General features: G+C 52.5%; 1 protein-coding gene across 3 annotated transcripts in view; it reads left to right on the top strand.

Annotated features, from left to right (window-relative positions):
* POLR1A (RNA polymerase I subunit A) overlaps positions 1–21,415 on the top strand; it is a 79,822-nt gene extending 58,407 nt beyond the window's left edge. For all 3 annotated transcript variants that reach the window (XM_017536618.2, XM_037741363.1, XM_017536617.2), the window contains 14 exons: positions 4–86; positions 1,032–1,197; positions 2,080–2,301; positions 3,168–3,382; positions 4,524–4,691; positions 5,745–5,880; positions 6,324–6,481; positions 11,579–11,705; positions 13,303–13,413; positions 14,074–14,379; positions 15,281–15,481; positions 16,982–17,099; positions 17,634–17,798; positions 18,157–21,415. In XM_017536618.2, the coding sequence (XP_017392107.1) occupies positions 4–86; positions 1,032–1,197; positions 2,080–2,301; positions 3,168–3,382; positions 4,524–4,691; positions 5,745–5,880; positions 6,324–6,481; positions 11,579–11,705; positions 13,303–13,413; positions 14,074–14,379; positions 15,281–15,481; positions 16,982–17,099; positions 17,634–17,798; positions 18,157–18,257 (2,277 nt within the window). In that variant the 3' untranslated portion in view covers positions 18,258–21,415. The remainder of the gene's footprint in view (positions 1–3; positions 87–1,031; positions 1,198–2,079; positions 2,302–3,167; positions 3,383–4,523; positions 4,692–5,744; positions 5,881–6,323; positions 6,482–11,578; positions 11,706–13,302; positions 13,414–14,073; positions 14,380–15,280; positions 15,482–16,981; positions 17,100–17,633; positions 17,799–18,156) is intronic.
* The last annotated feature ends 646 nt before the right edge of the window (positions 21,416–22,061 follow it).

The raw sequence follows: 22,061 nt of genomic DNA, 5'->3' as shown, positions 1-22,061 counted from the left end.
CAGGAGTTCTTCTTCCACTGCATGGCAGGAAGAGAGGGCCTGGTCGACACTGCTGTGAAAACCAGCCGCTCAGGCTATCTCCAGAGGTAAGAAGCACCTGCCGTGCCCCCTTAAGATATAGTCCCAGGGCCCTTCATCCCATCATCTTTCATATTACATCAACAGCTCATTTAAGATTCCGTGGATGAAAAAACTTAAAAGTTTCCTTGAATGGCCTGAGACAGCAGCAGATACTCTTCCCCTTCTGCAGGATGGGTAGAGCTCAGAGGCTTATACAAAGGGCTGTGTGTTCTGAGAGTCTTTCTTTCCCTGGGGGGAGCTATGGCTGTGGGAGAAAGTCTTGGGCAGTGGCAAGCTTGTCTTGCTTCCTTGAAGGCTCAGTTGCCAAGACAGTGACTCCTGTCTCACGGCTTGGGGTCGGAGGACAGTGACTCCTGGGAAGCCCTCTCGTAGGGTGGCAGGAGGGAAAACCTAGGCAGAGTGGCTGGAGAGGTAAGCAGAAGGGCCAGGACTAGGGCAGAGGGCAGAAGTTGAGCTAAGGCTGAGGAGAAAGGCTGCCAGCTGAGGGATTCACATCAACATTTAGTTCCCAATACCCCTTAGTGTCCTTGGCGATCCCTGGGCTAACCAAGTTTGAGAATCCTTGACAGCTCCCCTGCTTTGCCCACCTTGCAGTTCTGAGGACACTGGTCTCTGGGGAGATCTGCGTTGGAGGAGAGTGCAGGGTCAGGCAGTCGTTGAGCAGTTGGGGCTAGATGGACGCCCACTTCTAGGGGTGGTAGTGAAGCCTCTTGGTCACATGGCTGCAGCCCCCTCCTCCTAGAAAACCAACAGGAAATGCAGCCCCTGGCTGGGGGATGCTGGAGCCAGCCCAGACCCCGGGGCCTTGGAGCCAGCCTGTCCTGAAGTCTTGCTTGCCTGCAGAATGGCAGTCCCCCTTTACCTCCCCTCCACTGCCCCCAACCCTCATCAGAGGCTGTCCTGGGAGGTGATGAGCCTGGCAGTGACGGAGCTGCTGGTGTCCTTAACAGGTGCATCATCAAGCACCTGGAGGGGCTGGTCGTGCAGTATGATCTCACGGTCCGAGACAGTGACGGCAGTGTGGTACAGTTCCTGTATGGGGAAGATGGCCTAGACGTCCCCAAGACACAGTTCCTGCAGCCCAAGCAGTTCCCCTTCCTGGCCAGCAACTATGAGGTAGTGTGGTAGACCCCAGATCCTGGGGACCGAGCAGTGGGCCTCTCCACTGAGGTTAGAGAACTGGAATGCCCTGAGCTTTGCGACCCAGTCCAAGTGGACATTGAAAAGTAGAGTGGGGAGGGTTTATAAGGCAGTAGTCAGTGCCCTGAAATGCTTGACAAGTTCAAAGCCTGTGGACTTTCATCATGTGAGGTGGCTGCTGAAGGGCATGAGCACCTCTGGAATAACAGCTCCTGTTTGGGGCCATTTGCTGTGTGCTGGGCCCCCAGCTAAAGCACGCTATCAGTATTACCTGTTTTCCTCCTCACTGCAGCCCAGGGAAGTAGGCATTACTCTGCCCATTTTACAGCTGAGGCAACTGAGTATCAAAGCCTAAGTAAGCAGTGTGTGTGCCGGAGCCAGCATTTGAACACGGGCCTGTCAGACACAAACTCACTGTTGATTGGGCAGTCACCCCATTTGGCAGATGGGGAAACTGAAACCGATATGACCTGTCCAAGATCATCAAGCTGATGGTAGAATTGAGGGTTGTGCTCTGGTGCTGGGTCGTTTCCATCATGGTTCCTGTCCTCGAGCTTGGCCATCGCTCTTCCCCTCTTTCTTTCTTCCCAGAAACTCCCCTGTGCTTCCGGCGGGGGCTCTGAGTGTGCTGCTTTCTCTCCATGCCTCCCTCTGCTCCCAAGACCATTGGTTCCCAAGTCTGGTTTGCACAAAGTGAGAGCCCTGATGAGCAATGGATGCTCAGCCTCTCTGAGAGCGGGGGCTTGGCCCCATCGTGAGGGCTCCACACCAGCCACCTGGGTCCCCTGAATTTGTGCTCCATGGCCCTCTGTCATGTCCTCGTCTCTTTGATCTCATGTGTGTGATTTGTTTGTTTAGGCGATAATGAAATCAAATCATCTCCATGAAGTTTTATCCAGAGCTGATCCCAAAAAAGCTCTCCGCCACTTCAGAGCCATCAAAAAATGGCAAAGCAAGCACCCCAACACCCTGCTGAGAAGAGGTGCCTTTTTGAGTTATTCCCAAAAAATTGAGGCAGCTGTGAAAGCCCTGAACCTTGAGAGTGGAAACCGGAACGGCCGCAGCCCCGGGACTCAGGAGGTGACTCAGGGAGGTGGTGTCCTTAATGCCCATCACGTCCAGGCTTAGTCAGTGTGTGAGGGACGAGGGCTTGTTTTCCTAATAGAAGGTGGAATCATAAATTCCAGCTTTGTTCACCATCAGTCAGAACAGAACGGCTTTCGAATGGGAATGTAAGGAGGGGACTCTTAACAAGGGTGTAGGCAGGGTTTGGGGGAACTAAATGTGACCGGTGACTTTGGGGTTCCCCACCACCCCAAGTATGAAGGAATGGGGAGCAGTCATGAGAAAGAGAGAGGACAGCTACGTGCCAGGGCCACTGGACAGAGCCCTAGGTAGATACCCACTAGAGGGGGTTGGGGATAAATACCAGGATCCTCTTCCTCCCACCTTTCCCTCTGCTGCTGGTGCCTCCCAACATCCAAGCACACTGGGAGCTGGAAGTAGGGGGTCTCTTTGAAGCAGTCACTTTGGGACAGCCTTGAGAGCACAGAGCATGTGAAAGAGCCTAGAACCAGAGGTAACCTGGCTCACGGTGACTACATCCTAGCTGGCCTGAGACGGTCATGGTTTTGCCTCTTGTCCTAGCCTAATCATAACTCTAAAAGATTACTCTTAAAGAATCCCAGTTTCCTTAGTGAATTACATGCTCACCTTCCCTGGGCTTGGACGGGCCAGGATGAAGAGCTGCTAGACATGTAGTGAAGCAGGGTACCCTGCGACAGATGTAAGTCTCTCCCCATTTTAAATGGGGAGATGGTTTCTCATTGCAATCAGGTTTCTGTCTTTCTGTTTTCCTTTACTCTCATTGGAAGCCAATGCCTTTGATCCCCCTTATGCTACTTGGGTATCCCTCCCACGTAGCTGAGACCCATCCTTCCATTCAGATGCTGAGGATGTGGTATGAGTTGGATGAGCACAGCCGAAGGAAATACCAGAAGAAGGCGGCCAGTTGTCCTGACCCCAGTCTGTCTGTCTGGCGCCCTGACATACACTTTGCATCAGTGTCAGAAACATTTGAAACAAAGGTTGATGACTACAGTCAAGAGTGGGCAGCTCAAACAGAGAGAAGTTATGAGAAATCAGAACTTTCTCTCGACAGGTAATGACAGTGATTTGCTGCACAACGTGCAGGAGAACCTGCTTCCTAGCCCCTGCCCTACCCTCGCTGGGAGAAGAGGGCTGCCTCCTGGGTTTGAGACTTCAGTGAGAGGGAGGGCAGTAAGACAGCCAGGGGCACTGCACAAGCCCTGAGGGCCCAGGAGTGATCAAGTGCAGGGAGGCAGGAGTGGACAACCCCATCCGGGCCAAGATAGGGATAGTGATCTGCTGGGACACAGGCTTGCAGAAATGACTGCTTTTTGGGTTTGGTGTGGTGGATGGGGCTGACTGAGAGTCACGGTATCTGGTCACTGTTCAGCTGCTGCCACCAACCATGTGATCCAGGGCAGGTCATTCATTCCCAGGGACACCACATCTTAACTTTTCATGAGGACTTGGATCTGATTACTCCAGTGATCCTTTGAGCTTTGGATTCCCATACCTTGAGAAGGAAAAGACCATCTGAAGGCCTCAGCTTGCACTAGTATATACAGACACACAACACCCACAACACACACACATACACACGCAACAGACACACAGACACACACAGAGAGAGACACACACACATACACTATAGCACAGTGATCCTAGTGGCTGTTCTTACAAGGTCGGCCTTCATAGGAAAAATGGTTAATAAATTACAGATTGTGCAGCATGAATACTTCTGATGTGGTCTGCAGCCATTTATACTAATCAAAAAAATAAACACTCCCATCCCCTCAATCCCCATAATGAACCTCTTTCTAATTTTTATAGCAGGAGGTTTAAGCTGTCTCCAAACTGTCGTAACTAATAGAGAAAAAAGAATGAATAAAGGAAAAAGTGAATAGTTGAGCCCAGAAATTCTCCTGCTTAGGGAGCTTGTGGTAACAGGCCCAGTGTGGACATGTGACATTCTAGGGGCAAACATGAACAGTCCAAGCATGAATGGGTAGAGCTTCAGCCACCCAGCTGGGATCAGTGCTGTGGAATTTCAGGACATCTCAGGGTCACTGGTGGGAATGTGAAGATTAGAGGGATCTTTTGCCTAGGAAAAACAAGTCCAGAAAGAGGTAGAGGTTTTGGGTTTCTGGTTTCGGGCAGTGTTGACAGTCTGTGTCGTCTGCTCCTGACCCCTGCCGCCCCCCTGCCGTCTCTAGGTTGAGGACCTTGCTGCAGCTGAAGTGGCAGCGCTCACTGTGTGAGCCAGGCGAGGCCGTGGGCCTGCTGGCCGCCCAGAGCATCGGAGAGCCCTCCACCCAGATGACCCTCAACACCTTCCACTTTGCAGGCAGAGGCGAGATGAACGTCACCCTGGGCATTCCAAGGTGTGGGGCTGGGAGCACGGGGTGGGGTCTGTCCTAGCCTTTCCTGGAGAAGGAATCATTTAATGAGAGGGAGTAAGAGAGTGAGAGAGAGAGAGAGAGAGAGAGTGTGTGTGTGTGTGTGTGAGAGAGAGAGAGAGAGAGAGTGTGTGTGTGTGTGTGAGAGAGAGAGAGTGTGTGTGTGTGTGTGTGTGTGAGAGAGAGAGAGAGAGTGTGTGTGTGTGTGTGTGTGTGTGTGAGAGAGAGAGAGAGAGAGAGAGAGTCTCATCAAAGTGGGGATTGGGGTTAGAAGTTCCAGAGCCCGGTTTGAGATTCTTTGGTACCCAGGCCTGGTAGGATCTCCATTTATCCCTCTGCCAACCCCTGCATCCAAGTTCCTGGAGATGCCTGTGAGACCACACACTGCTAGGGGAAGGACTCAGGGATGTACATTGTTAACAAGCCCCACACAGGGTGCCTGGTTGCCCAACTTCAGGGGAACCATTCACATAGAACGTGCCCTACATGGTCCTGGGCCCTGGCCCTTCAGGTAGACATATGCGCTGGGCAAGAGGAATGAGTGTGGGCTCAGACCCATCTGCATTCAGTCCCTGGCCCTCCCTTTTTCTAGCAAATGAACTCTGGACAGGTACCTCATTTCCCAAACCTCAGAGGGCCCCCCTGTGTAAGGCCAGAGGCTGGGACCCCCTGTACAGCTGGGCAGTGAGGGCTAGCTGAGCGCAGCAGGAGCACTGTGGGTGCTAATGCCTTTCCTGCATCACTTACTCATTCAGTAAGCGTCAGCAGGCACCTGCTGTTTGCAAAGCACAGGTGATAGGAAACAAGAATCAAAGCCCTGAGCTCAAGGAGTGGGCAGTCCAGGGAGGAAATGGACAGGTGTTTCCTCTGCCACACACGGGGCCAGAGCTGGGATTCTCTGATCCAGCATATTATCCCTGTGAGATCCCAAGGCCTCTCTCAGATCCCAGAAGAACTCTAACTTCATTAGAAGGAGCTGCACCCAAACAGAGGGTCTGGTTGTCACTCATGATCGGATGTCCCCTCATTCTGTGACAGGTTGCGGGAGATTCTCATGGTGGCCAGCGCCAACATCAAGACACCCATGATGAGTGTGCCTGTGCTCAACACCAAGAGAGCCCTGAAGAGAGTGAAAAGCCTGAAGAAGCATCTCACCAGAGTGTGCTTAGGGGAGGTAACTGTCTCTCCCTCCCGGGCTGCAGACGGGGTGAAAGCATGTGCCTATGTCCTCCCCATCCATGAAGAACAGGCTTTGCTTACTGCTCTGACCCTGGGCTCGGATTCCCACCAGTGAGAGATAAGCTGTCTCTGCCAGGTGCTGAGCAGAGACAGATCAGGAAGCTTTTGAGAGTCATTAGTTCCACAGCATCCTCCTGTACATGAAAAATAAACCATTTCCTGTTTGCCTACCTCAGCTCTGCTGAGGCCACTTCTGGGAGGTTCAGCCCACTCTCTGGAGGTGACTGCAAGCTGTGAACCCCCCCAGCAGATCCATACCAGGGCTTGGCCTGTGGTCCTAGCTGCTGTCTGTAAACCCTTGGGTCTCGTAAGCCACTTGCATTGCACAGTCAGCTGGGACCTGAGCAAGTCAAGTTCTCTCTGTCCATCTGGTTCCAGGTATTACAGATAATTGACGTCCAGGAGTCCTTATGTATAGAAGAAAAACAGAACAAATTCCGGGTGTACCAGCTGCGGTTTCAGTTTCTGCCACATGCATGTTACCAGCAGGAGAAGTGCCTGAGACCCGAGGACATCCTGCGCTTCATGGAAACAAGGTCAGGACTCAGGCTGTTATTGTCATTGACCTTGACCCAGAGAATGTTCTCGACTGAACTGGGGCTGGAAGCACCTAGCCACAGGGCTCCTAGCGATTGAGTGCCTTTGCCCAAATGAGTCCTTCAATGGAAGAGTTTAGGAATACAGAAAGCCCTGCAGCCTGATCTGGAAACCTGGGTGGTTTGGAAATCTGGCTGTGGGTGTGACTTTGTGAGCCACACATCACTCCCTGAGCCCATTTCTTCTCTTGGGTTGACATTGGGATTGTTGTCTTCTGGGGCTTGCAGGCATTAAGACCTGGAAATGTGGGTGTGGTAAACAGAAGGGAGCACCGTCAACACGGCGCTTCTGTGGTGTCGGAGCAGCACGTGCTGTTCATGTTTGATAGGGTGTTACTCCAGGCAGCGTAATGTGGTTCCTGATGCATTTAGATTCTGTGAATAGTGAACAATGTGCAGATGGCATGCTGCTCTTAGACCTCCATTCTGTTACCTGGATTGCCTCCAGAGAAATCCCAGTTCCTGTCCAGTAGGGAAAAGGAACTTTTGTCTCAAGTTCAGGTTACTGTTAGACATGTGAAAAGCAGAGGCCACGATGCTGAGTTCAGGGGAGCAGGAAGATGGGCTCTTTGGGGCCTGGGGCAAGCCTGGAAGAGCCCTCGAAGCACTTTTGACTTAACCAGCTGACCCTAGATGGCGAAGAGTGAACACAAATGCTACATAGCCCAGCACGTGACAGGCCAATGAAGCAGGTTTGGAGGCCCCCGGCAGACTGAAGAGTGTGGAGCCTGTGCCCAGGGGCACCTGTTACCATGCAGGACTGGGGGCCAGGGTCACCAGATCTTTTGATTTAAAAAGAAAGAAAACAAGCTTCCTGCCCCTGCTTTTTTTTCTTTCTTGGGTCACTTGGTTACTTGATTTTGCTTTTATATAAATGAGATCTAACTTTTAAACATCAGCAACTAATTCATGTGCTTTTAAAAGCCGGGTAAGGTCCAGATGGATCTGATCTGTTGCAGGATCTGGCCACAGGCCACTGACCACTGCCTCTAATCTAGACCAGTTCTCGGGTCTTCTGGGAGCTGCTTAGATAGAGAAGCAATGACAGAGCAGAAGCAGAAAGCTCCCTGCACTCAGCCATCCCACAAACACATACTGAGCCATGCCCATTTGTCGCCAAGTCACGGGCAGGCATGAGCAACACAGCACAACTTTTCTGCCCTCAGCCCTCTGCCCTCTCACCTTATGGGGCCTGGCCTCAAGCCAGCCCTCTCTGCAGGTGGCATTGGGGATGGTGGGTGTTGGGGTAGAGGAGCCTGGATGTGAACTGAGTCCTTTGAATGGGGGTCACTGGCCAGGTGCTTCCTGCCCCAGTTCACGAGCCCTGGGGAAGTTGTTTTTGGCTGGGCCTCGGGAGCACCTGTGTTGGTGCTGGCCTGGGCTGAGAACGTTTCTTCTGTCGAGTTGTCCTCCATGCTGTAGGGCACTGGACAGAGTGACAGAGGAGTGCTTTGTGCACCAGCCTGCCAGCTCCTTAATTAATGGTGAGAAACATAACTAGCAAATGCGGAGGGTTTGTGCTAGCCTGGCAGCCATTTTCTGGGAAATGGGAATACAGATTTCATGGCCTCTTGAGAATAACCAGGAGTGGGCAGAGTTGGATGTTCTGCCCCAGTTCTGTTCGCAGGAGGTCCAGGCCTGCCCAGCAGGTAGGTTGGCACGAGGCCGGTGCCAGCCCGTGCCGGGGTTCTTTTTACTTATATTACCTCATGGAATTGAAAATAGGAAATCACTTTTTAAGACTTCTTCCTGATGAGGGACAGCCCTGGCTTGTTCCCAGCTGTGAGGTACTTTTTCAACTCCTCCCTGCATTTTGCTTGTGCACTTGTAAAGCTGAGCTGTGATGGAAATGGCCTCAAGAATGGGCTGAGGGGTTAGGCAGAGCTAAAAGAAGGGCTGTGGATGAGCTGGGTGCGGTCTGGAGTCCCTTTGTCTGGCCCTAGGCAGCAGAGCAGCTGCCTTCAGGCCTCTGGCTTCCCACAGGAAATGGGAGGAGGTGTGAATGCACTTTCAAAAGAGCAGCCAACCCCCAAGAAGCTTTTTCTCCTTCCTTTCTCCCTTCCCTCCCCTTTCCTTCCTCTCTGCAACCCTCCTTTTCTTTCTCTTTGCCCTTACCCTCCCTTCTCCCAGCTGTGGGGTCAGGAGACTCTTGACAGAGCCTGGAGAAAAAAAGCATGAGACAGATGGTTCCCTAGGTAGAGATATACAATCGTAGAAGGCCCCCCAAATCTCTGCCCTGGCACCCGGCTGTTTGTGTACATTGTCTGGCAGGTGGCGGGGGAAGTGAAGTGGAAAGAGCACTGAGCTGGGAGTTAGGGGCTGTAAGTTTTGGCCTCCGGTCCCCAGCCATGAAAAGACCAAGCTGACAGTCTGTAATTGTAGCTTCTGTGAATCTGACTTTCCAAACAGCAGGTGGTGGAGTTGTTGCCAGGCGCTTTCAGAAACCGCCAGGGGTCATGTGCTCTGTAATTATTTGTGTGGGATGGGAGGCTTCTCTGCCACCTGCCCCTCCTGTTCCCTTTCAGTTGCTACATTCTGATGAACAGCACAACCTTGAGAAGGCAGTCAGTGTGGGCCATTAGTTCCCCTGCTCTCGGCAAAATCACAGAAGGGCAAATTGCACCTCCAGGAAAACTGGCACACTGGTCGTATGCCTACCACTTACTCACCAGGTGTTCATTTTGTCTCCTCACCTTCCCTCCGCAAGTCCTGGTCACCAAAAGAGGCAGGGGGAATCAGGGAGGACTTCTTGGAGGAGTTACATCTGCTGAGGCCCAGGCTTGAAGGATGGGTACAGCGTCAGTAGGTAGATATTGGCCAGGGAAGTTGCTGGCAGAGTGAGCAGCTCAAGCAAAGGCCCAAAGGGCGCCTTGGGGGGAGGGAGAAGATGGGCATTTGGAGTTGAGGCTGGATGTGAGATGCTGGGGGCAAATGCATCAGAGCCGTGACATTGCCACAGGTTCAGACAGGCGGGGGCGCCCAGCTGCGGGAAGCAGCCCTGTGTGTGGGAGCAGCTGAGCCTCGCACCCCCACCCCATCTCATTCCATCTGTTCTGCTCTGCGCAGTAGCCTCGGGCACGGAGTGAGGGTGATCCCGTATTACAGATGAGATCGAGACCCTCCTCTCCAGTTTGTGGCAGGACAAGGACTTTAACCTGAACCTGTCCTTACAAAAACATCTCTTCTGCCCCCTCTTTCCAATGGGATTCTATCTTTCTAAAGTCATCTGGCCATCCTGTTCCTGTCCCCAGTGCCTGGTGAAGAAGCTCTTCTCTGGATTAATGGATGAGGGGGCTTTTTTCTGCCAAGGGTAAACCACGTACACCTTTAAAAAGTTAAAAAATAATATTGGAGTCCAGGTGCAGTGGCTTATGCCTGTAATCCCAGCACTTTGGGAGGCCGAGGCAGGTGGATCACCTGAGGTTAGGAGTTCAAGACCAGCCTGGCCAACGTGATGAAACCCCGTCTCTACTAAAAATACAAAAATTAGCCAGGCTTGGTGGTGGGCGCCTGTAATCCCAGCTACTCAGGAGGCTGAGGCATGAGAATCCTTTGAACCGGGAGGTGGAAATTGCAGTGAGCCAAGATCACACCACTGCACTCCAGCCTGGGTGATAGAGTGAAACTCCGTCTCAAAAAAAAAAAAACAAAACAAAAACCAAGCCACAAAATAATAATAATAATATTGGGGTGGGTGAGTGGCATTCTTTCATTTATAATGAGCAAAATTGTATATGTTGGACCTGCCTGCTTTTTAAATGAAGACTCTAAGTTCCTTGAGACCAGGAGCCTGTCTTTTCGTCCTTGCTTTGCTAACAGGGCTGGCACATGCTGGGCACAGCATAGGTGCTCAGAGAAAACGGGATGGCTGGTTGAACACGTGAGGGACCTGATTCTCAGTCACAAGCAACCCTCTTGGTGTGGTGTTCTGGCCTGTTGGAGAAGACAGGCAAGGGATTCCATGCAGAAAGAAGTGGTATGGAGGGGACAGGGTAGATCCTAAGAGGCCCTCAAAATAGATGGCTCTGGAGGAAGGCGGAGAGGGCCAGGTTCTGAGCCTCAGGTTGGTTCTTTTCAATTGGTTTGGTTCTAACCTGTTGACACCATTCATTGCCACAAGCCAAGTTATCCCTGCCCTTCGAAATTCTGAGGAGCCCTTCTGAAATCTTCATGTTTTTTTCTTTTTGAGATGGAGTCTCACTCTGTTGCTCGGGCTGAAGTGCAGTGGCACAACCTCAGCTCACCACAGCCTGCATCTACCGGGTTCAAGTTATTCTTCTGCCTCAGCCTCCCAAGTAGCTGGGACTATAGGTGTGTGCCAACATCCCTGGCTACTTTTTGTATTTTTAGTAGAGACAGAGTTTCACTACGTTGGCCAGGCTGGTCTCGAACTCCTGACCTCGTGATCCACCCACCTTAGCTTCCCAAAGTGCTGGGATTACAGGCGTGAGCCACCGCGCCTGGCCGAAATCTTTGTTCTTTCATGACATTGCTGTGATGGGAGTTCTCTGGCTGGAGCAACACCCTCTTCTGGAGATGCTACAGGTGGTGGGCGGGGGAAGGTCCTAGTCCTGGGTGGTGTTCCCTCTCCTACAGTAGACTCTGCCTGCCTTGTTAGAGGTCGACCACAGCGGCACCAACAACTGTCCTTCACCGAGCACACACTCTGCCAGGCCCTGTGAGAGGAATCAGACATAGGGTTGTTTCTCATCATTAGCAAACAAGGTTGCAGAATCCGTAGTAATTCCCATACTTTCTAGACAAGGGGCTTAAAGCTTAGGAAGCTGCCTGTCCCACTCATACTCAGGATGGCAGAGCACCAGGCCTGTCAGTCTGTGGAGCTGGTGTTCCCGACACGCCAGAGATGGTTCCAAAACAGCGGGTAGGGAAAAGTGAGCAGCTAGGAGGGGTGGCCCCCGTCTCATGCACTAATCCCCTGTGGGAATGGGAATCCCTCAGCGTCCTACCCCCTGAAATGAGGGCAGGGCTGGACATGCTGGTACTGCACAGGGCTTTGTGGCTTTCTTCTCGTTTCAGATTCTTTAAACTTCTGATGGAATCCATCAGAAAGAAGAATAATAAAGCATCAGCTTTCAGGAACGTAAATACTCGAAGAGCTACGCAGAGGGATCTGGACAACACTGAGGAGTCCGGGAGGAGTCGGGTGAGTGAGTCCCCGGGGGTCACTAGGGTCACACAGGGAGAGCCTCCAGGCTGGGCAGGCTCTGTGCCTGTTCTCTCTGCTTCTCCAGCCCCATCCTGGTGCTGGCCCGTCTCCTGCCTGCCTCAGCTTTTACCTGCTGTTCTGAGAGAGCCTGGAAGCAGCATCCACTTCTTGGCCTGATGATCAGGCAGGGGAGGCTGCAGGCAGCATGGTGTAACCAGCCCCGGGGCAGGCCTCTGCATCAGCTCTCTGCTCTCCAAGACCCCGCTGTAAGTGGTCTTCATCCTGCGCAGGGGCTCAAGGCAATGGCGTGTGCTGAGCCTTTGAAAGTTCTTTTTCCAGTTTCCTTTTGCTTTGCCTTCAACTTGCCCGGGCCAGATGAACTGAGGCCCACCAGGGCACTGGCAGGGACCAGAGACATATCTGGAAACAGGGAAGTTGGGCTGCAGTGACAAAAAGGTGAAGAAGAGAGAAAAACCAGTAGAAGCAAAATAGTCCAGATAAATAATCAGACATCTGCCAAGGCACCCAGGAGCAGGCCAGAACTGAGGGTGGTGTGGGAGCAGGTCCCTGAGTGCCATCTGAGCCAGCAGCAAGCCTGCTCGGGCTGGGACATGACGTGGACTGGGACTGCCCCGCCCAGCTCTGTGGTCCCAGTTGTGTCACCCCTCTCTGGGTCTGTCTCCTCAGCCCTAAAATGAGGGGCTAGCGTAGGCCAGGGAAAATGCTAGGTCTCTCCTGCTCTGTGAGTTCACCTTCCGGCTCACTCAAGCACAAGCAGGGACTATCTTTAGAATGCTGCCTGGTCTTAATTTTTAATTCATCCAGAAGGAGAGTATAAAAAACTAGGAGCCAGGCTGGGTGCGGTGGCTCATGCCTGTTACCTCAGTGCTTTGGGAGGCCAAGGCCAGTGGATCACGAGGTCAGGAGATCAAGACCATCCTGGTCAACATGGTAAAACTCCCCATCTCTACCAAAAGTAAAAACAATTAGCTGAGCATGATGGCGTGTGCCTGTAGTCCCAGCTACTCAGGAGGCTGAGGCAAGAGAATCGCTTGACCCTGGAGGCAGAGGTTACAGTGAGCCAAGATCATGCCACTGCACTCCAGCCTTGTGACAGAGCAAGACTCTGTCTCAAAAAAAAAAACAACAAAAACAAAAACTAGGAGCCAAGTTCAGGGGGAGAAGGAGAGAGGTACTCAGTATTCCACCAAGACAGCCCTTCCTCCTCATCCCCACTTGCACCTGGGTTTGATCAAAAATACTTGGAACAATATTTTACACCATCTTCTTTTAAGAAAGCAAGCCCTGGCACTTTTTTTTTTAGTTTTTAGGAATCGAACGCATGTAAGTGGTGCATGTAAAGATGAAGACTGAAGGGAGGGAGGCCTGAGATCAGGAATTGACAGTGTAGATGCTGGGTGGACGGGTTGGGTTGGGTGGCGGGGGATGAAGGGTAGTAGCTGGATGGGGGAAGGGGTTAGAAGGGTGGGACATGGACGGATGGGTGGATGGGTTGGTGGGTGGGTGGATGGACAGATTCACTGAGCACTGGATATTGGAGTTAATCTTTTTCTTCCTTGCATCCAAACCACAGGGAGAGCAGGAGGGTGATGAGGAAGAGGAGGGGCACATTGTGGACGCTGAAGCTGATGAGGGGGATGCCGATGCCTCTGATGCCAAACGCAAGGAGAAGCAGGAGGAGGAGGTGAGAGACCCTGCACTGGGGTGAAGGGGCTATGGTCCCGGCCCCCTTCTCTGTTAACCTAGAGGGATCATCTCCCGGCACCCAGGCCATACCTCTGTGTCATGCCACGAACCCACAAGGAACCCTGAGGCATCACCTGCCTGCCCAGCATACCTCTCTTTTGAAAGATGGGCTTCATGGCATGGGAATTTTGCACAGGGCCATTCAGGGCGGCCCTTCAGATCTGGCCATCCCTGGACTTGAATCAGACTCAAGGGCCCAGACAGGCTTCTGGCAAGAAAAAGTCAGGCTGCCTCTGGTTTTTACAATGAAAATATACCTCTCTCCCCTCCCTCAAACCAGTCCCCTGCCATCATAATGGCTGCAAGGACAAAGGGCAGTTTAGAGGGGCCGAGGGAACTTACTGGTGAGTGGGTGTACCAGTGAGGGCCGAGTGAGGGTGAACTCCACCTCTGTGGGGGGCTCAGTGGGGACAGAGCAGTAGCATTCTCAGGGCAAAAAGAAGAAGAAAGCCCAACCAGGCCAGAGTAGAAGAGCCGTGAGTGTGGAGCAGGTGGGGCTGGGCAGCCCAGGAAGCCAAGGCTTTGCTCGGGTCTTTGTTCCACAGGCAGAGTTCAGGTAGACCCCAAATGACACAGCCTGCGCTCCCTTTCCTGGCAGGTTGATTATGAGAGTGAGGAAGAGGAGGAGAAGGAAGGCGAGGAGAATGATGATGAGGACGCTCAGGAGGAAGGGAATGCCCACAGGGAAGGTGCTCAAGAGACCCAAGAGCAAGACGAAGAAATGGCTTCAGGTGCTGAGGAGGCCCCGTCCCTACCCGCCCTCCTGGCACAGCCCCGGAAATCCACCCACAGCCAGGAGCCCCAGGGGGCCGAGGCCACGAAGCGCCGGGTCCAGGCTGTGCTTGAGATCCACTCCTTCATAGAGGACTACCAGTATGATACCGAGGAGAGCCTGTGGTGCCAGGTCAGTGTGGCCTTGCAGGCCAGGGCTTGGGTGATCAGTGCAGCTGGACAAGTGCCTCTGGGAGGGGCTTGCTGAGCTGCCCTGCACCGCTGAGCAGCGGGCAGCCCATGGTCTCCCGCCCAGAGCACACCCAGGCTTTCTGTTTGGGGCCTGTGAGAGTCAGTTGTTCTTTTTAATCCCAGATCCCTTTAAGAATCTGGTGATGGCTATAAACTCTCTGTCCCGAAATAGGGCCACACATACCATTTTCAAACCCTAGTAAGGCAGTTCTCCCTGATCTTTCAAGACACACAGGACGATCTACCAGGCCTTTAGGTATTTTCAAACACACCACCTCCTTTAACCTTCAGTACAACAGATTTGTGTTAACGTGGACGACGCATGTTATGGAGACGCTGTTCGTGCCCGCAGGCAGGGGCACTTCAGTTCCCCCCACACACAGCCCCAGCCACCATCTTTCCAGGGATTTCACAGTTCCCTTAAAGCCTGGATGGTCTGGATGCCTAGACATGTACACACACTTACGCTTTGTCTTTCCTTGGATCCGATTCAGTGGTTCCCAAGTGAATGGGGTAATAACAAGAATCACACATGGGAAACAGCATGTACCATGCCTTGTGGTCTTTAAGGACATTCAGGGCAGGGCTGAGCGGATGTGAATCTCAGTGTTGTCACCGACAGCTGTGAAAACAAAGCCCCACTGTTTCCCCCTTGAATCTGGGGGACTGGATGTGGCTGACCTATCCACGGTTCACAGTGTTCGGACTACCCGCTGGCTTGCCCAGCAGGCCCGCCTTCCCCCAGTCGGCGAGTTCCTGAATAGGCTTTGAAGGAGTCTCACGCCAGTCCTCTTTGTGGGGGCTGGGGTGGCCATCTCCCTACCCATCCCTCCCTTTTGCAGGTGACAGTGAAGCTCCCTCTGATGAAGATCAACTTTGACATGAGCTCCCTGGTAGTATCTTTGGCCCATGATGCCATCGTCTATACAACCAAGGGCATCACTCGGTGCCTCCTGAATGAAACGACCAGCAGTAAGAACGAGAAGGAGCTTGTGCTAAACACAGAGGGAATCAACCTTCCAGAGCTGTTCAAGTATGCAGAGGTACGTGTCCCCTTGCAGGCTGTCTGCTGGCCTGGGACAAAGCAGTAGCCCCCATCCCGTGTTGTCTCAGGACCCGGCCACCCAGAGACTCACTCCAGCTGATTTACTCTGGCTCTTCCTGAGCCATTCGCGCTTCTAGGCCACATTCTTCAAACCAAGTGTGTGTGCCCTCGCCCTCCTCCTCGGGATTCCCGGGCATGTTAGCCTCATTCAGGCCCACAGTAAAGCACCCTGCTGAACTTTCTTCAGCCCACAGTCGCCTGGGCTAATTTGAGTAGAGGTTGTTTTTTGTTTTTTTGTTTTTTTTGGTTTTTTTTTTGAGACAGAATCTCACTCTGTTGCCCAGGCTGGAGTGCAGTGGCATGATCTTGGCTCACTGCAACCTCCACCTCCCAGATTCAAGTAGTTCTCCTGCCTCAGCCTCCCGAGTAACTGGGATTATAGGTGCACACCACCACACCTGGCTAATTTTTGTATTTTTAGTACAGGTGGGGTTTCGGCATATTGGCCAGGCTGGTCTCAAACTCCTGACCTCAGGTGATCCAACCTCCTCGGCCTCCGAAAGTGCTGGGATTACAGATGTGAGCCACTGTGCCTGGCTTGAGTAGAGTTTTTTCCTTCAAATTAAAACCTTCCTGAAGTAGAGTTGTAAGAAATCACCGCTACATCACCTGCCTGGATGCTGCTTGCTTTATCTGTTAAAGGGGGTCCCAGGGGTGGAGGTGCCCAGCATTCCTGTCCCACCTGCTCACCGGCTCATCTGTCCTTTCCCCTGAGCTGTGTCTCCAAGTTCTCCCACTTCACTAACTCTCCCAGAACCTTCTGGGTTTCCCCCACAGAACACAGGAACTGGGGTCCTCTAGCCTAACCCCCCAACAGGTCTGCACTAGGCTGGGAAAACTCCCTCTGCCACGTACACTTCTGCCCCCACCAATGACCACCGTGCAAAGTTTCCTGCTCTCCAGAGCCCTTTTACCAAACCCTTCCCAGAGGATGAGCAGGGAGGATTGGCACCCACCTAGAGTGCAGGGCGAGAGTCTCCTCCAACACAGGTCAGCTGCAGTCTCGGCCCCTTGGTGAGGCCCAGCAGACACCTGTGTGGCTGACCAGTCCCCGCTCCACACATCCTGGAAGAGTCTTTAATGTGTCACTGCTGGGAGAACTTACCTCCCAAGGGAAGCTTTAATCCTAGTAAACAGGGCTCTCAGTTTAAAAATAAGAAGAAAAAATCCATTTCTTCCTATTGAATCTAAAGCGTGTCCAAAGTCATCCCTGGATTCTTGTAATGACAAGACAGATCTTGGGCCCCAGCCAGCGAGCCGTCAGCAGCTCTGCGTCAGCATTTCCTTCTGCTAATCCTGGGCCACCTCTTGACCACTTTGTCATCAGCTGTACCAAGCTGCCAGACACAAGGAGAGAGAGAGCGGCCAGGGGGAGATATGCAAGCAGAAGGGAGCGGAAGGCCAGGCGCTCTAAATAAATCCCTTCCTTCCTCTCCAGATCCTGGATCTGCGCCGCCTCTATTCCAATGATATCCACGCCATGGCCAACACGTATGGCATCGAGGCTGCACTGCGGGTGATCGAGAAAGAAATCAAGGATGTGTTTGCCGTGTATGGTAAGAGGAGCTTGCAGGCAACACCCTGAGGTCTGGGTGCCAGTCAGGACACCAGAAGGCTCAGGGAAGGACGGTCAGGACCACGTCGGTCCAGCACCAAGTGAGGCGGGAACTGAAGCACGGGTGCAGTGAGCGCACCTGTAGGAGACTGCAGATCTGTAAAGAGGTGACAGCTCCCATCACTGCGGCTGTTTCATTGGTGTCTCATCTGCTGGTTCCTTTGAGGACGCTCCTTATTGATGACTTGGCCCCATCCTGCCTTTCCCCAAAGGCAGTTCCCAAATGAAAACAGTGTGGTTAGATCCTTATTTCCTGTGCTGCTGGAGGGAAGTGGGAAGCAGGATGCAGGGGTCAGGGAAAGATGCCCCAGAGCAGGGGGAAGGGTTAAGTAGTGTGAGCAGGTGGCACAGCTGCAGGGGAGCCCCGGAGTCTAACTCTCGAACCACGTGCTGATGTGGAGGCAGCCTGGCTGTGTCTGCTGACCGTTCCCATGGTCACTGCTTAATCCCTCCTGATTTTACCTCCGTGTGACAGGCATTGCTGTCGACCCTCGCCATCTCTCCCTGGTCGCTGATTATATGTGCTTCGAGGGTGTTTACAAGCCACTGAATCGCTTTGGGATCCAGTCAAACTCTTCCCCGCTACAGCAGATGACATTTGAAACCAGCTTCCAGTTTCTGAAGCAGGCCACCATGCTGGGTCAGTGCGTGGGCAGGTGCCCTGGCCTCCCTTCTCCTGACCACCCTGGGCTCACGGGCTCACGGGCCCACCCCATGGGCATCTTTCCTTGCACACCAGTAAGATCTTGGGAGCTGAGGGGAGTGGGGGCAGCTGAAGGGGGCTGAACAGCAAACCCGACACCTACCTCTGTGCTTGAAGGAACAGGAAAAGGGCCTTCCTCTCGCAAGTGCTAGAGCAGGGTTGCCTTGTGATCCCATCAGCTTCAGAGACTCAGGAAGTGCCTGGGTCCTGAGGCCTCAGTGTTCAGCCCCCCAGTCACCTACAGCATTCCCAGCTTCTACCTCAACCCCCTGATGTGCTCTTGTGTCTCTGCCAGGATCCCATGATGAGCTGAGGTCTCCTTCTGCCTGCCTTGTGGTCGGGAAGGTCGTCAAGGGTGGGACAGGCCTGTTCGAGCTCAAGCAGCCGCTGAGATAGTGGCTGCTCCAGCACCGTCTGCCCAGCTCCAAGGACCCTCGGTGAGGGCGTGACCCAGCCTGTCTTCTGCATGAGAGGACCAGGAGACCGGAATCCAGGCCGGTTCCAAGTGACAGCACAGAGCACAGCAGCCACCTTGGGCTTGAAAGCAGTGGGCCTCTGAGCTGGGCCAGCTTCACCTGGAAAGTGGCGGAGTTGTTCCATCCTTGCTGCTTCCTGTCTCTGGATTTTTATTAAGGTTTACCAAGTTTTCTGAGTCCCCCTGAGATGGCCGGGGCCTCACCTGTGCTTCAGGAGGCCTCTGTGGCATAACCCCTGAGAAGCCCCCATTCACGGAGAAGATCAAGGGGAAGCAGAGCTTTGCTGCAGGGGACCCCAGGTACCTCCCGAGTAGGGAAGCGGGGTTCTGTTGTTGTGGGTGGCCAAGGACAACAGACAAGATTACTGGGGACTCCTGATGAGCAGGAACATGGAGCCTGCTGTCCAAGGCCTGCTCCTTCCGGCTGCTCCAGCCCCAGCGGACAGTCCACAAGTAGTCCCCATCAAGACTTCTTCCCTGGGCCAACTACAGGGCAGCAGAGTTCTCCACTCACCCAACTTCTGTGCCTGGTCAGGGTCCTGGTCCTGCCACCGTGTGGCTAGGTGTCCTTCTAGACCACATCAGCCCCAAGGCTGGAGGCAGTCTCTCCAGGGCCGCAGTTCATTCCCACACATGGAACCCAGGTCACTGCCGGGGCAATTGAATGGGTTGCCTGGCTTTTCTCTGCTGTCAGTTTGGTGCGGAGATTTGTGTCCCGGCCTATACACCCCGTAGGCCCTGCTTATGGGAAGGGAGACAGGCCTCGACCCCAGAGGACTGTGCCAGTCTGTACATGGTCGTCCACATTCCCTCTCCCTCTAGCACCAATAACACATTTCCCTGGCGTGGACAGAAAAGACAGGACTCGTACAAAGGCTTTGTAAAACCAGAGGCTGCTTCTATTTTTGTCTACTGTTATTTCAGCTCAGGGAGAGTAATAAACATCATTGGAACTAGCTGTTAGGAAAGAAAAAATCTTGGGTTGTTTTTTTTTTAAAAAAAAATAATTATTTCCCTTGCTTTGCAGTTTCTGCATTTGGATTTGAGAACCCAGGACAGGGATTTTCTTGGCACAGTCAGATCTTGGGTCCCTCTTCCTGCTCTTTCCTGTCTGAGGCCTTAGGGGGAGAGCTCAGCCTCTGCAGCCTCCTTTGCCTCTGCCCCTGGCCTGCCCCTGCAGTGACCCCTTTCCAGAGCTAGCTGCTGGCCTTGTGTCCAGGGGAAGCACAGGGGAGAAGCCTTTATGCAGAAGCTGTGCTTGCCTTGGTCTGGGGTGGGAAGGCTGCTGCTGTGACCTCGGGGTAGGGTTGGGGATCAAGGGAGGTCTTGTCAAGGGAGAGTGACCATGTTGCTCCCTCCAGACATGCAATAGGACGCAGCCTGCACCTCCTAGGCCCATGATGGAAAAGCCTGACAGAAACCAGTGCCTTCTAACAGGGTCTGCCAGGTTCACCAAGGCATGAGCACAGAGGAATATGACAGTTTTGAGGCAGGCAGGAAGGGCCCAGCCTGAAGGGTAAGGCATTCATTCTTTGAGTTAAAGGGCATGTTCACTTGATGATTTCTACACACACTAGAATGGTGAGAGACGGTCCTCAAAGGAGATCACAAAGTAACCTGGTGATCGTGACATATGGTGGATGGATGAGTATTTGGTTCCATGGGTTCCACCTCTCCTAGGCACTAAGAGCGCAAAGGGGAAGGAGTAAGCCCTGCATATTGACCGGACTGTGACCATCACAATTAGATCAGACCCCTGACCATAATTACCATATGGGAAGTGAGGGATGCCCTCCTGCGCCCCCCATCTCCCGGGCAGCTCTGTTTCGTTCCTGTTCCTTTCCTGATGGATGAGTATTAAGACAGCATATCTGGTTCTTAAACACATTTGGGAGCTTGCACATCCTGATGAGTGAGGACTCTCACTGTGGTCCCCTTAGGGGATTACACGCTCTCTTCGCTTGTTCTGTATGCTCGGAAGCCCCTGAGAGTGGCCTTCTTGGCAGTTTAAGATGGCAGAGGCTTTGGAATCTTCTCAGGACTGAAAGTGCACATTGAGGATGCATTTGAGTTTTGGAAAGTAGGCCCAAGTCACATCTGATGGATGGATTCAAAAAGGTGGATTAAGCTGCATTGTCATTTTTAGTCAAAATGTAATGGAGATTGATCATCTGGTGGGGTTCACAAACTTTTCATGGGAGCTGTGAATTCTTTTTTCTTTTTTGATATAGAGTTTTGCTCTTGTCGCCCAGGCTGGAGTGCAGTGGCACGATCTTGGCCCACTGCAACCTCTACCTCCCGGGTTCAAGCGATTCTCTTGCCTCAGCCTCCCGAGTAGCTGGGATTACAGGCATGTGCCACCACGCCCTGCTAATTTTTGTATTTTTAGTAGAGATAGGGTTTCACCATGTTGGCCAGGCTGGTCTCAAACTACTGATCTCAGGTGATCTGCCCACCTTGGCCCCCCAAAGTGCTGGGATTACAGGTGTGAGCCACCACGCCCGGCTGGAGCTGTGAGTTCTTTCGGAGATGCCGTTAGCCAGCCATGGTTTAGACATCCTTCTCACCTTGCCCTTTTTTGTGACATCCATACCTACTTGCTTGCTTCTAACAGTTTTTTGGTTTGTTTTGTAGAGACAGGGGTCTTGCTTTATTGCTCAGGCTGGTTTCAAACTCCTGGGCTCAAGCAATCCTCCCACTGTGGCCTCCCAAAGTCCTGGGTGATGTGAGCCACCGTCCCTGGCCAGTTAATTTTTTTTAGTCTCTCCTTTCCGGGTTCTCACCAGAAACACTATCAGCATTCCCACAGATATTCCTGTGAGTCTTTGAAACATTTTCTGTCCTGCATTGAGTAAGAATAAAACCGAGGAATGGATGAAGCACCTTGTCTCATCCTGTCTGGAACTTGAAACTTCCTTTCTCTTCACTTTGCCTTACTCCCAAGTAATATGTACAAATGTCTGTACCCATTGAGCACTAATCCCCCATTCCTTTCACCTCCCCGTCCCCTCACAACCACTGTTCTACATTCTGTCTCTGAATTTGACTTCTCTAGGTACCTCATACAAGTAGAAAATTATGGCATTTGTCTTTTTGTGACTGGCTCATTTTGCTTAGCATAATGTCCTCAAGGTTTATTGGTGGTGTAGCATGTCTCAGAATTGCCTTCCTGCTTGAGGCTGCTGATCATATGTATAGACCATATTTTGTTTAATCACTCATCTGTTCATGGACACAGGTTGCCTCCACCTCTTGGCTATTGCACATAATGCTGTGAATGTGGATATACAAATATCTGAGACCAGGCTGGGCACTCACACCTGTAATCCCAGCACTTTGGGAGGCAGAGGTGGGTGGATCACCTGAGGTCAGGAGTTCGAGACCATCCTGGCCAACATGGTGAAGCCCCATCTCTACTAAAAACACAAAAATTAGCTGGATGTGGTGGCAGGTGCCTGTAATTTCAGCTACTCGGGAGGCTGAGGCAGGAGAATCACTTGAACTTGGGAGGCGGACGTTGCAGTGAGCCGAGATATTTGTGCCACTGTACTGCCTGGGTGACACAGTGAGACTCTGTCTCAAAAGAAAAATATCTAAGACCCTGCTTTTTTCTTTTTCTTTTCTTCTCTTTTCTCTCTCTCTTTTTTTTTTTTTTTTTTTTTGAGATGGAGTCTTGCTCTGTAGCCCAGGCTAGAGTGCAGTGACACCATCTCTGCTCACTGCAA

The sequence above is a fragment of the Cebus imitator genome, unplaced genomic scaffold (assembly GCF_001604975.1).
Source record: "Cebus imitator isolate Cc_AM_T3 unplaced genomic scaffold, Cebus_imitator-1.0 Scaffold99, whole genome shotgun sequence".
Taxonomy (NCBI): Eukaryota; Metazoa; Chordata; class Mammalia; order Primates; family Cebidae; genus Cebus; species Cebus imitator.
Note: the sequence above shows the minus strand (reverse complement) of the source record. Positions and strands in the feature narration are given on the sequence as shown.